At 35.6% G+C, this 15053-nt stretch overlaps 2 protein-coding genes across 2 annotated transcripts; both read left to right on the top strand.

Moving 5' to 3' along the window:
• Window positions 1–5385: 5385 nt before the first annotated feature.
• LOC100944817 (olfactory receptor 4F21-like) lies at window positions 5386–6321 on the top strand. Its single transcript, XM_003803693.2, has one exon. The coding sequence runs from the start codon at window positions 5386–5388 to the stop codon at window positions 6319–6321; it is 936 nt and encodes a 311-aa protein (XP_003803741.2).
• Window positions 6322–12353: 6032 nt separating this feature from the next.
• LOC100943217 (olfactory receptor 4K3-like) lies at window positions 12354–13265 on the top strand. The gene has a single exon (XM_003803689.1). It carries the CDS (start codon window positions 12354–12356, stop codon window positions 13263–13265), a length of 912 nt encoding a protein of 303 aa, XP_003803737.1.
• Window positions 13266–15053: the final 1788 nt, after the last annotated feature.

Below are 15053 nucleotides of genomic sequence, written 5' to 3'. Positions count from 1 at the left end.
AAAAAAAGAATTTGGCACCTTGTCAAGAATCAGTTCTTATACATGTTTGGGTTTATTTCTGGAATCTCATTCTGTTGACAATAGTCTCCTCTTATCCACTGTTTTGCCTTCCTTCATTTCTAATACTTATGGTTTAAGTTACCTGCGGCCAACTTCAGTCTGAAAATATTAAGATATTTTGAGACAGTGAGAGAGAGATGGACATGCCACGTTCACATAACTTTCAGTACAGGGGGAATAGGGTGTACTACTGTGTCTTTTCATCATTTAGACATATGCCCGTAATATGGTTTTGTGCTGAAACTTCATTTTCAGGGCTCTGCTGAAGACAGTGTATTTAGGTCTTAATGTTGAAACCTAAATGATCTTCTGAGTCACAGGAAGCAAAAGTTCAAGTAGGGTCTTAAGTCATAAGCACAGGTGCAACATGAACCAGCTGCCTATCCACATAATTCATCAAACTTCTTCTGGGATTAGAATTGGCACCTTAGTTCATTTTTAGTCCTGGTACACACAGACCAAAAGGAAGAGCTATCTGCCTATGAGGGAGAACAGAAACATATTTTAAAGTTTATTTTGTTACATTTTAATAACTTGTTTTATTGTATTTTGCAGGACTAACTTGAATCTCACTTTGAAAACAGTACATTATACCTGAAGACTCAACTTTCCCCAGGAGCATAATAAGGAAATATTTCCAAAGTTTTGGCTCTATTTAAAACACACAGCTGGAAAGTCTCCCAGATCAGAGGCTACTCTAAATAGTATGTCAAACTGAGGACACATCCTTACCAACACTGGGCTCCGCAGAAAATAAATTGGACTTTACTTCAGACTTAAGGTAGAATCTAGAGTGAGCCTTATCAGCCAAGAAGGATCTGGTTTCAGAGGTGATTCTTGCCAGGTAAATATCACAAACTGCCTGATTTTGGAATTTGCTTTCAACCCATTCAATAATTTAAGAATATGCATAATTTTTACCTGTAGCTTTTTTTCCATACTTAACCTATTGGACTTAGAGTACTGAATATACTAGTTGATCTATTTATAGGAAAAACTATGAGTCTTCCCTTCCAACTAATCCCTAGGACTTCTAGACTCCAATTGTTTTTACAGGTCATTCAATTTACCCTCATATTTTCTAATTTCTTTAGAATTTGCTTGATCTATCACTTGATCAAAGAAGTAATAGAGGAAAAGTCAGTAACATTAAAAGGGCACAGAACATTCCAATATGAAAACAAAAATGATGTTTTAATTTTAATGTAAATATGAACTTCTTTCCCTATCCTTATTGGCCTTTTAAATTTATTTGTATCTAGATTCATTTCTCAATAAAAGAATTTATTTTAGAAATATTATCTTTTTTTCTTAGTTTTCTCAAAATCAAGATTTCTGTCAGGAGCCATTTCCCTTTTTTTCCTTAACATGAGGTTATATATGATTAGGTTCCATTGTTTGCCTTTGTAAGGTAAAGTCCGAGTTGTGGTTGTGACCTTCACCTGGGAAGAATGCCATAACCCTGTACATAATACCAATTAGGTGGGAACTTGTAGGGAAGTTATATTGGAAACTTTGGAGTCAGACAGATCTCAGTTTATATTCTGAGATAATACCAATTAGGGAGGACTTGAGTCAGACAGATCTCAGTTTATATTCTAGCTGGCCCTTTCCAGCTATATGACTAGGAAAATCAATTTTTCACATCTGTAAAATGAAAATAAATGTCATGATTATTAAAATATAATGTTTGTAAAACACTTAACACAGACCTGCTAGTGTGACTTATTACACATTTTAATCTTCCAGTTTCTAGCCTAAAAAAAAGGTAAAAGAAAAAATAGAGAGATGGAGATGAAGAGAGACAAAGGAAGACAGTGAAGGAAAAATAAAGAAGGGAAGAGATGGAGGAAGAAAGTGAGGAGGGAGAGAAAGAAAATTATTTGACTTTCTGGCTTAAATACTATTTTTTCACTAAGGTTACTATAAAATAATATATATGAATACTCTAAGAACCAATAAACTTAGAATTTATATCTTCTCCCATTAATAACCACAATGAATAACATAATTTTCATATGTCTATCATATAAGCTCTCTCAGAAATGAACGCTCTCGTGTCAATGAAGGATAACAGGCAGTGAATGTACAAAGTAGATATTGGTCATTAATTCCCAGTTCTGCTAATTATTTTCCTTCCTAAATATAAAATATATTTATAACTATGTGTCTTGAACAATAATGGAGAATCTAAAAGGGAATTAATTTCTTTGTGTTGATCATTCCTTGAAGCTGCTGAGGGTGAAACCTGAGCTATAGAGGTAGGAAAGATATTAATTTTATCTTTTATTTTTCAGTATCTGTTTTCATAATTGTCCTCTCCCCTCCTGTTTTTTACTCCCCATAACCTACTTCTCTTTTTTATCCCTTTCATCTTTAATTCTCTTTATTTGAATGATTGCCACTTAAACTGCCTAATACCCTTAAGGTCTTGCTCTCATAGTCAAAATTGTATTAGGATATGAACATGAAATAATCTTTAAGTGCTAGTCTCTTTGTTAAAATACTGTGTGAAGTACCTTGAATCATCCATCTCTCTTCTCCCTGAAGCAGGATTGTGAAAACAAAATTAAAATCTACTATGTCTTGGTTATTCCATGCCTACCGACCTAACACTAAAAAGCATATCGGTTTTATGTTTGCCAGAGGGATCCAGTCACTACTCCCAATCTGAAAAACTCCAAGTCTTTTTCCTCCATATCACCAAAGTTGTCATAACAGACAGCATTCTGGAATCCAGCTACATGCTTATAATTCGATATGTTGGTACTATTTAAATAAGTAACCTGGTATTTAATAAATAAACAAATAAGCCAGGACTCTCACAACAAAAATGAAGGATTGTCAGAGGGAAAGCTATCACTATGTGTTAGTAAAAGACAAAGAAATCAGACAGGTGGGGAAATTTGTCAAGAAATGGTCAGATTGCCTTTAGCTGCAGTTATAAAAAATCTGCTTTATAGAACAAAGTAGAGTTTATTTTTCTCAAATTAAGAAAACAAATCTGAAATGAAATCCTTTCTGGCTTTGAAAAAGTAAGCAGCTCAACATGCCTCTGGGGTGCTTGGTCCTTTCTAAATTTTAACTAGAAACAATGTTCTGGTATGTTGAGTTGTAGAACTTCATGGTGGCTTCTCCCTTAGGAATAACAATAGCATTAAATGCATTAAAAAACAGACCAGGAAACTGTCATCTCCACATCAAAGTCCTTTAATTTGAGAAGGGAAGTCCTCCAGAGGAGACACTTATTCATACATCTCATTGAACAGCTCAGGGCAATATGCCCAATATATTTTTTCTCCCTCACACTATTTTTTTTATTTATTAAATCATAGCTGTATACATTAATGCATTTATGGAGTACAATGTGCTGATTTTATATACAATTTGGAATGCTTACATCAAACTGGTTAACATAGCCCTCACCTCACTTACTTAATTATTGTGTTAAGACATTTATACTCTACGCTTAATAGAGTTGACATATATACCCTTACAAAATGCACCATAGGTGTGGTACCACCGATTGCTCCTCCCTCCATCCAATCTCTCCCCTCCCCCTCCCTCCCTCATCCTGGGCTATAGTTGTGTTTTGTCTTTCATATGGAAGTGTGGATGATTATATATTGGTTTCATAATAGTACTGAGTACATTGGACACTTTTTCTTCCATTCTTGAGATACTTTACTAAGAAGAATATGTTCCCACTCCATCCACATAAACATAAGAGGTAAAGTCTCCATCTTTTTTAAGGCTATATACTATTCGGTGGTATACATATACCACAATTTATTAATCCATTCGGGGTCAATGAGCACTTGGGCTTTTCCATGACTTGGCAATTATGAATTGCAATATGCCCAATATTTGATAAATCTGTGACCAATGGAAATGGGACTATAGAAACTGGTTTAGGAAAGTTGTATAATATGCTCCCAATCTGAGATAAGGCTGCTCTTTTCTACAATTGAGAGATTTTAGCCCACAGCTTGAACAAATGGAATTTCTGTTGGCAAGAGGTAGGAAAGGAATGATTTTGTAAAAGCAAGAAGCCAAAGACAGAGGCAGTTTCAGAAACAAGGCCATGGTAAACAGGATCAAATACTACAGGGAGATTGAGGACTACTGAACACTGATCATTATATGAGATATTCAGAATCCAGATTTTTCTTCTATAAAAAAGGCATCTGTGGAAACTGAATATTTTGATTGACTTGTAATGAATGAGCAAAAAATGAGGTCTGCCAATAAAAAGCTGGGGAGAGAAGAAAGTAATTAGAAAGAGACACAAAATTTAGAAATTTGATTCTTCAGTAAGAAAGTTTACTATGTTGATGGTAAGAGGATTCAAAAAGTGAAAGGAGTTTTAACTAAAGGCTATTTGGGGAAGATCCAGGGTATACTGAAGGGGTAGTCCAGAAAGAACAGAGCACCGTGGCCAGGACCATGGATTACAGGGACCTACACTTCTGAATACAAGTCCTGATTCCAACACTTCATCCTTCTGAGACTAAGTTTCTTCATTTATATAATGGGTCTAATAAAACAGCATTTATATATATTGAATTTTTTGAAATTTAAAAGAGAAACTATGCTTAAAACAAAGCTCTCCATGAACAAACTTTAAGTGTTTTCTACTAATATTATCATAGTTCAACATTTTTACTTACTGATAGGTGCTCAGTTTTATACCCAGAATTTATTGAATATTGAGGTGCAAGGATGGACTATAATATTAATAATAATGTCATGAACTAAACATTATGAATAATCTCAATCTGTGCACGTGATCTTTATCATAAATTGTACAACAAAAGCAGAATATACATGTAAGGTGAAATAAGGTGAAACTCGTTAAACAGTTTTGACTCGAAATCTCTGTTTTGCCAACGAAACATGAAAGTCATCTAAGGAGAATTTTCAAGCTAGTAGGAAAACATTGATGATGAGAAATTTCTGTCACCTGAGATCATTATGATGGGACAAAACCTAGGTAAGTGGCCAGGGAAACCAGTCAGAAATCCTTGGAAGGCCAAAAAAAAAAAAAAAAAATTCTGACAATGGAATAAGAAGGGAAGTAATCCCACTCGCCTCTACCTAATATATTTATAATTTCTTTCTCTTTTATATAATCAATCTCCTGGACACCATAATTCTATTTCTTTTTTTTTTTATATCTAGTTTAATCTTTTCTAACTCTCAAATAGGCAACCTATACTGCAATCTAGAAAGTTAAATAGGGAATATAGTTTATTACCACTGATTCTGACTTTTCATCATTTTGTATCCTCAGGTAGTTTGAAATCAGCTCTTCTGCCCAAGTCAATGGATGGACTAAATGACTCTTCCATTTCTGAGTTTGTGTTGCTGGGACTGTCTACTTCTTGGGGAACTAAAATTTTTCTCTTGTTGACATTCTTCTTGCTCTATTTAGGGATCATCCTGGGAAATCTCTTCATTGTGTTTTTGGTAATTGCTGATTCCCACTTACAATCCCCTATGTACTTCCTGCTGGCCAACCTGTCCTTCAATGACGTGTGGGTTTCCTCTACCACAATCCCCAAGATGATCTCTGACCTTGCAAATGAATATAGAGTAATTTCTTTCCAAGGTTGTATGACTCAGATATGCTTCATCCACATCATGGGAGGAGTGGAGATGGTGTTGCTCATAGCCATGGCATTTGACAGGTACACGGCCATCTGTAAGCCTCTTCACTACCTGAACATTATGAGCCCAAAAAGATGTGTTGCATTTGTAATCACTGGATGGATAACTGGGGTGATCCATGCTATGTCTCAATTTGCTTTTGTTATAAACTTACCTTTTTGTGGCCCTAATAAAATAGACAGTTTTTACTGTGACTTTCCCAGGATCATAAAACTTGCATGCACAGATGGAGCCAAGTTTGAGTTCATTGTTGGTGCCAACAGTGGGTTTATGAGCATGGGCACCTTCTTTCTGCTAATCCTTTCCTACATCTTCATTTTGGTCACTGTCTGGAAACGTTCTTCAGGGGACTTATCCAAGGCATTTGTCACTTTGTCAGCTCACGTCACTGTGGTGGTTCTCTTTTTCACTCCATGCATGTTTCTGTATGTGTGGCCTTTCCCCACATCATCAGTTGACAAATATCTGTTCATTGCTGACTTTGCTATCACTCCAGCCTTGAATCCTGTCATCTATACCTTAAGGAACAAAGATATAAAGATTGCAATACAAAGATTGAGCAAATGTGGACATCATGACAGATTTTGCTGACCAGATCTGTCTTCAGAGTTCTAAAACATACATCTACCTGTCTGTTGACAACTCTTCTTAGATATTTGCCATGTAACATGGCTAACTGTACATACTATCCACCTACTTAACATATGTCTTCTACTCCTTTAGCATATTTACTCTTTACTTTTACTATGAGAAATGTGAAACCACCATGGTATTGTTTATTTTGGCAGACATCAGCAATACTTATAAATAATTTTGTATAATTTAACTTGTGATCATTTGACTATTAAGAAGGCATATAATGTCATCACTTATGCTTCCCATAAGGTTCATGAATATGCTAAAAATTTTGCTTTCATGAGTGTCAGGAATCATCATAGGGAATGGCTGGTTATATACATAGGACAAGTAGTTCTACTTAGTTGCTTAGATTGGGCTGTCTCAAAAGAAGATTCAAAGACAAACTTTGAAAGCAAGTAGTTTACTTCAAAGCTAATTGTTGGAAGCATCAATGAGAAAGTGCTCCTGAGAAGGCAAAGATGCTTATATTAAGAAACTGGCAAGCCTACTATGCCCTTCAGGAGACTATTTAGACTCTGTGACTCAGAAGTATGTCATTGCAGGACAAGGTATTTGGAGTATTTGATAATTTTTAAAAAAGCATTAATACTTGACATGGCTAGTCCGTCTTGCATAAAATATTCTGTGTGCATTTTAGAAAGCTAGAGATAAGTTATTGGGTATATTTTCTGGTGTTTATGGTAAAAAACCATCACCAATAAAAATAAAGGACAGCCACCTAATATTGCTATGTTGCCTAGAGAAGTGAAAATTAAATAGTTTTGCTCTTAATTTACATAATATTAACTGATACATGAGCATAGAGAATCTATAACCTAAAATGTTTCTTTATTTCCCTGCTTTTGACAAGTTTCACAAAAACAGTAGCTCAGGTGGGCCACTCAGCCATTGGTTCAGCAAGTCAGTGACCAACCTGGGGTTTCAGCTACCACAGAAGACCAGCATCTTCCACCAATACAAGTCATATGACTTCTGTTGCAACAGGAATTAACATCTTAGTTCTAATACAAAAGCTATAGATATAGGCCAGGCATGGTATCTCACACCTATCATCTCACTGTGAGAAGTCAACGTGGGAGGATCACTTGAGGTCAGGAGTTGGAGGTGGCAGTGAGCTGTGATGCTGCCACTACACTCTAGCCTGGGTGACAAAGCATGACTCAGTCTAAAAATAAAAATCTATACCTATAGTTATAAGTAAAGATTCTTTTCACGCCCATGAAAAGAAATCAAATAAACAGAAGGATATTTTAAGATCCTACTATACTGTCATCTCTAGCATCACTATAATTGATTCACTCTATCTCTTCACATCTGAATTTAAGGAGAGGTTCACAATCAGATGATGTTCAATTTGTGGAAACTCAAAAGCTAAGAGTTTCCACAAAACAGGACATAGGTAGTCTGCCCAGTAACTGTGATTACTCACAATACAGACCTCTAGAGATGCTCACCCCCGAAGCTGTTCTCCAAAGTAAATATATTCCATCCTAAGGATAACATTCTCAATAACAATGTCCAAACAAAAATTATCTTGGTTATTTTCCACTGAGTTCTGACTGCTTTGAAATGTAGTTAGAATTTGAAAGCAGCTTTATCCATGAAGTGTAATCTGATCACAGATAATGTTGATTCCAAACTCAGATTTATCTTATATGTACTAATTTCTTAACAATTCCTTTATTTCCCTTTCTTTTTCACATTTAAACCAAATTTCAGAGGAATTTCATATGAACTTTCTATAAATAACCAGTGGGATGGTGGCACCTGTAGCTCAAGCAGCTAAGGCACCAGCCACATACACCAGAGCTGGCAGGTTCAAATCCAGCCTGGGCTTGCCAAACAACAATGACAACTACAACCAAAAAATAGCCAGGCGTTGTGGTGGGTGCCTGTTGTCCCAGCTACTCAAGAGGCTGAGGCAAGAGAATCACTTAAGCCCAGGAGTTGGAGGTTGTTGTGAGCTGTGATGTCACAATACTCTACCCAGGGTGACAGCTTGAGGCTTTGTTTCAAAAAAAAAAAAAAACAAAACACCAGTGGGATTTTCTGGAAACCTTGTAAATCTTTCAGAGACATTGAGGTTTTTGGTGGGGTTTTTGTTGTCATTGTTGTTGTTGTTGTTGTTGTTTTTCCAGCTAACTTCTGGGACTTCTGGACTCTCTGGAGCAAGGGGCCTTCCAGCACCAAGTGGGATGCCTTATATATAATCCCAGAGCTCCCCAGGTATCAAAATTCAGGAAGCTCAGTTCTCACGTCATAATCATTTTTCTCCTGGATTAAGGGAGGGGTATAGGCAGAGATATATAATGGTATTTAATAGATATCTCTGAATAAGAAATTTATTGCTAAAAGTTAATGTTAACAGTTATTGTTAATGATTTTTGTGAAGAATCTAAATGGACCTCGTAGAAGGAAATTTACAAAATGCTATGGAAATCAGTTATTTTGCAATGAGGGCTATAGTTAATACAGTATTGTACACAGAAAACTTATTAAGATTTTAGGTGTTCTTATCACAAGAAAGGCATTTATGTAAGATAATGATATGTTAATTCGAGATAGCAATCATTTCACTGTATACATGTATATAAAAATCATGTTGTACACCTTAAATATACACAATAAAAATACATTTAAAATATAAAGGAAAGGCAAAAGTGTACAAACAGAAAACATCTCAGTGGTTGCCCAATTCAGGAGAATTTGGGGTATAATAAGACTGTTGCATATCCTGATGGTGTGATGGATACTCGAATTTATGTGTGAAACTGCAGAACTATATGCATAAAGTTTTTATTTTGTTACATGTAAATTAAATCTTAATAAAAAGAACACATATTAAATTCTATTAACAAATTTTAAATATTTGTATAATGAATTTTCATTAAATTTTATAAAATTTTGAATTTTGCATTTAAAAGAGTTTTTTAAAGATTCATGAGAATTATACACTCATGTCAACTCTACTCTAAACAGACATTCTTCCCCGGATGCTACCTCTTGCTGGTCCCTCACTGAATAGCTGTGTGGCCTGGGCAGATCACTTAGCCTCTTTGATCATTTTGCTCTCCTATAAATGAGCCTAAGTGCCATTGTGATTGAAATAAGTGGTATTGGGAAAGTGTTTTGGAGCACCCCAGCTAGTGAATAAGTATGGAGTCTTTGTGGACTCTAGACATCTGTTTACAATAATGGCTGGTAGAGCAAATAAGTTCATTTAAGTACTTTGAGACTTGGAAATGAGAGGGTAACAAAAGACTGGGAGGGAGAGAGGAAGACAAGAAAAAGGGAGGAGAAAGGCAGGACAGCAAGGGTCGGGAGAAAAGCAAATGAGGTTGTAATAAGCATAACCTTCCACATCTAATTAATGGAAGTCAAAAACCTCCCATAAGTGGAATCATGCAGTATTTGTCTTACTGATTGGCTTATTCACTTAGTATGATGTCCTTAACGTTCATCCAAGATGTTGCAAATAACAATATTTACTTCTTTTTTGAGGTGGAATAGTATGTATGTATTACATTTTTTTGTTGAGTCATCTGTCATAGACACTCAGGAAGTTCCCACATATTGGCTATTGTGAATAATTCTGCAATGAACCTGGGAGTTCAGATATCTCTCTGACATACTAATTTCACTTCCTTTGGATCCAATGGTGGGATTGCTAAATCATACGTAGTTCTATTTTTCATTTTTGAGGACCCTCCACCCTGTCTTCCATAACTGCTGCACTATTTCACAATGCCACCAACAATGCACAAAGGTTCCAGTTTCCCCACATCCTGGCCAACACTTTTTATCTTTTGTTTACATTTTCTCATCTTACATTTTAAGTTGTATTTAACTTGTCTAACTTGAACCTACATTTACAAGGATGCAGTGTTATATGGTGTCTTTAATGTAAAGAAGTTGGAAGCGGAGGATCCCTGAGGAACATAAAAGCAAAATTATTTCCAACGTCATGGCTCTATCTAAAACACAGAGCTGGAAAGTTTCCATCCCACAGGCTATTCTTGCAGTATATATACATTACACTGGAGTACATACTTTGTAACCAACACTGGTCACTGCAGAAAACAAACTGGACTTTATTTTATACTATAGGTGGAATCCAAAGTGAGCCTTATGCACGAAGAAGTATCTGGTTTCACAGTTGATTCCTGTAGAGTAAGTATATCACAGACTACCTGATCTTTAAACTTTCTCTTTCATCTGACCACTGATTTCAAAATAATTTTTTCTATAGCATTTTTCCATACCTACCTATTGATCTTAGAGTTCTAAATGTGTTAGTGAATGTACTTACTAAAAATATAGATTTTTCTAAGAGTCTCACACACTAACAAAAAGTAATATGCTTCCATAATCTTAGAAGCTCCCAGATGCCAAGATTGGAGGAGAATCATTTTTCCAGACATTTCAATTTACCTTAATACTTTTTAATTGTATTTTTTTTGAAATTCGGGCTGTTCTACCACTTGATCAAAGCAATAAATGCATTTCTTAGTCATAATAACTTTAACAGGGTAAAGTGCATTCCAGTATGAAGACAGACAATGACATTGGTTTTAATAAAATATAAACTTCCTTTCCTGTCATAATTGGCCATTTAAACTTGTGTCTGGATTACCTCTTATATAACAAAGTATCTTATTTCACAAATCTAGTTTTCTTAGTCTTCTCAGTCTCAAGACTCCTATCAGAAGCTGTTTCTAGTAGGGAAGTTATTATACTGGAGGCTTTGGAGTCAGGCAGACCTCTGTCGGTATTCCAGCTTTGCCACTTCCTGGCTGTATGACTTGAGGAAATCAAGCTTTCACATGTGCAGAATGGAAATAAACATCATGATTAATAAAATATAATGTTTGTAAAGTGCTTAACACAGATCTGGTATGTACTATGTGTAGTCAACTTTTTAAGTTGACTAGCCTAAAAAAGTAAAGAGAAAAAAAGAGAGAAATGGACATAAAGAGAGAAGAAAGGAAGAAAGAGGAAAGGAAGGAAGGAAGGGAGAGAGAAAAGGTAGAATAAAAGAAGGAGAGAAAGAGGGAGGTCAGGAGGGCAGATGAACGAAATTAGAAAAAAAGAGTTAGCTTTCTGGCTGTGGAAAATATAAATATTTCCACAGACACCAATTTAAATAATGTAGATGAATAATTTAAGTACAAATGAACTTAGAATTCATATTTTCTCCCATGAAGGACAGTCATAACCAAAAGTAGCTTTCAAATATCTATCATTTAAGCTAGTCTCAAAAAAGAAATCTGTCTTAGTAGTGAAAGTCAAGGGCAATCAATATGCAACAATAAATGGCATTGCTCAGGCCATGGAACACAACTTCTCATGGGACATTCAAAATGCAGAGAAATATGTAATGATAGAAATGTGTGGTCAGAATCTGCAGTCTCTTTTGGAACATAAACACCACCATTTCGCAAGTCATTTAATAAACAGTTTTTCTATGTTTGTAATACACTTCTGTTCAATGCATTCTATTCACACATATCCAGTTAGATATACTTATGAGAATTATGTGTTTTTATCAGAAATGTAGTATTACATTATTGCCCTGGATTTATCCTGATAAAATAGCCTCCAAATATACTTAATAGCTATGCACTAAAAATAGGTCTTTCTGATTTCCTGGAGGAGAAGTGAATTCAAGGCTTGAAGAAATTGTTGATGAAAAACACTTACTTCTGACAATTTTAATCAGATAATCCATTCTGATACCCCTAAGAGCTATAATTCTGATCGTGATGGGCAACGTTTTTGACCTACCATTCTATACTTAGGTTCCCTTCTTGGCCACAGGCCGTGCACACATCTGAATTCAAGAAACATTTATTTTCAATGTTGTGTTTATACAATGATAAGATTTCAGTTTTGCACATGAAACATATTGATCTAGCACCTGACATTTTTTCTTTCTGTTCTAGAAATTTAGTTCATCTCCTTTTCCCTGGGTTCCTTCGTACTAAATGGAAGAAGTAAACCAGTCTGCGGTGTCTGAGTTTGTTTTTCAGGGACTTTGTAATTCAAGGAAGCTGCAGACATTCCTCTTATTGCCATTTTCTATACTTTACCTGATGACTGTTGTGGGCAACCTCTTTGTTGTGCTATTAATCATCAGCGACCACCATCTCCATTCCCCCATGTACTTTCTCTTAGCCAACCTCTCATTTGTCGATTTCTGCCTTTCCTCTGTAACTACCCCTAAACTGACCACAGACTTCCTAAAGGATATTAAGACCATTTCCTTTGGGGGCTGCATGAGTCAGATCCTTTGTGTGCATTTCTTCGGAGGGGGTGAGATGGTACTCCTCGTGACAATGGCCTATGACCGTTACGTGGCCATCTGCAAGCCACTCCATTACTCCAGCATCATGGACAGACAAAAATGCATCTGGCTGGTTGTGATATCATGGATCATTGGACTTCTGCATGCCATGAGTCAGCTGGCAATGATTTTGAATCTGCCCTTCTGTGGACCCAAAGTAGTGGACAGCTTTTTCTGTGATATCCCTTTGGTGATCAAACTAGCCTGCATGGATACTCATACTTTGGGAATAGTGATAAATGCTGACAGTGGGGTTTTGGCAACAACTTGCTTCATTCTCTTGATGATCTCCTACACTTATATCCTAATAACTGTCCGCCTTCATTCTAAAGATGGAGCATCAAAAGCTCTGTCTACCTGTACTTCCCACATCACAGTGGTGGTGCTGTTTTTCGGACCCTGCATCTTCATCTACCTGTGGCCACTCAGCATCACTTGGGTGGACAAGTTTCTTGCTGTGTTTTACACAGTAATCACACCTCTCCTGAATCCAGCCATTTATACATTGAGAAATAAAGACATTAAAAATGCTATAAAGAGACTGATAAACTAGCATAAGGATTCAAGGAATAACTTTTAGATATCTCATGAAATCAGAAAATCCACTGTGTGCACCACAATGTGGCCATGATTTTGACCTGGAAACTTGACTGAGAATACTAATTATTCATAGATGTAAGCTTTGAGTAGTCCTAAGAGTATGTTTGTATTTTTTCCATTTGAAAATAAGCTCAAAAACCCAACAGTTAGATTCTTACCACTTAGAGAGAATAAAAATTCCACATAAATATTTCTTTGTATGTGTTCCAAAATTACTAGATGATAACAATAATGATATTGATGACTATAAAAGTAATTGCCACTATTTAGTAAACTCTGTACACTGTACAAAGCAGTTTACTTGGATTATATATTACTTACAAAATCACTTTGAGTTAAGTATCATTATTTCTATTTCTAAAAATACATAACATATTCATTCTAATTCTAACTTACCTGGAGAGTATACTAAAGATATTTGAGTAGTCTTCATCTACTTAGAAAACAAAATGATAAAGGGACCAAGCCATAATACTATTGCTCCGTCCTCTACAATGTAATCATTAAGTTTTCAAGTGTCTTAATCATTGACATAAACATAGAATTTCCTTTGAATATTTTTTCTTAAATTCACAGGAAGGAAAATAGCTGATTCTTATGTCAGTTAATACATTATTTTTATGATTACAGTCTTTCCATTATGATGAAATAACTAAAGCAGTTCTGAATATGGGGAAAGTGAAGGATGCATTGCTTTAAAGCAAAAAAAAATATGGACTGATACTAAGAAAGCCAAGGAGAAACCATTACTAAAACAACAGTACAATTACTCATTTATTCACTGCAAAGTTCAAATAAGCTACGTGTGTCTAGGCTATGTATAATACATTCAGTTTGCTAAGGATGTCCTCACCTTAAACCCCATGCCAAAAAATACATGTGTATATATAATATATACAAACATATGTACTACATACAATAAATTTAATACATACATAGCAAAACATAGAGAAAATTAAAATGCATATAGTTCATGCATATAGTTCTTCACAAATAGCATGGGTAAGGTCAGTTACATCAACATAATGTGACCTTCTAAAATAAAATACCTTGTATAATGTTGCATATTCTACACCTTTGGATGATACATGTCAACTCCTGGATGAAATTATTTTTACACATCTTTACAATATTCTAATTTCTGCACAGAGAAAAACCATAATTTCTTGGTTCTCATCTCTCCATAGTAATAGCCAACCATTATCTCTGTGCCAATAAATGAAAGGATTCATGATGACGATATAACTGATTTAACAAAGGCATGTAAGTCACTGTAGTCGTGGTTTCCCCCAGACCAGATGATCACGGAAGCATCACTCATTGTTGCCTTCAGACCTGTATGGGAACGCAGGGTGGCTTCTTGGGATGTTTTAGAAATGCAGTTGACTCACTAGTGCTCATCAATGTAACTTTTTAGTGATAGGAGTCACTGCCTGCATGCAGCTTCCTTCCTCTCTACCCTCTGAACAGAATATAACAACAGAGCATTTTGATTGAGTCCTTGCTACACTCTATAATTAGTTCTTATTGATTAGCAAATGAGATCCTACTGTCTATATGATGTCTAAGCATATGAGTTTTGTTTAATTCATCAGTAGTTTGATAAGATTCACTTCTAAGTAATTCATGTTAAAAATTCATTTGGGCTCGGCGCCTATAGCTCAACCAGCTAAGGCGCCAGCCACGTACACCTAAGGTGGTGGGTTCGAATCCCCAGCCCGGACCCGCCAAACAACAATGA

Source organism: Otolemur garnettii, unplaced genomic scaffold, assembly GCF_000181295.1.
Source record: "Otolemur garnettii isolate 467f Iridium unplaced genomic scaffold, OtoGar3 scaffold00420, whole genome shotgun sequence".
In the NCBI taxonomy this organism is placed as follows: Eukaryota; Metazoa; Chordata; class Mammalia; order Primates; family Galagidae; genus Otolemur; species Otolemur garnettii.
The sequence above is the reverse complement of the archived record's forward strand: the minus strand, read 5'-3'. Positions and strand labels throughout refer to the sequence as shown.

Excerpts from the sequence above, each read along its gene's own strand:
- LOC100944817 (XM_003803693.2), top strand. The coding sequence starts at position 5,386 with ATGGATGGACTAAATGACTCTTCCATTTCTGAGTTTGTGTTGCTGGGA.
- LOC100943217 (XM_003803689.1), top strand. The coding sequence starts at position 12,354 with ATGGAAGAAGTAAACCAGTCTGCGGTGTCTGAGTTTGTTTTTCAGGGA.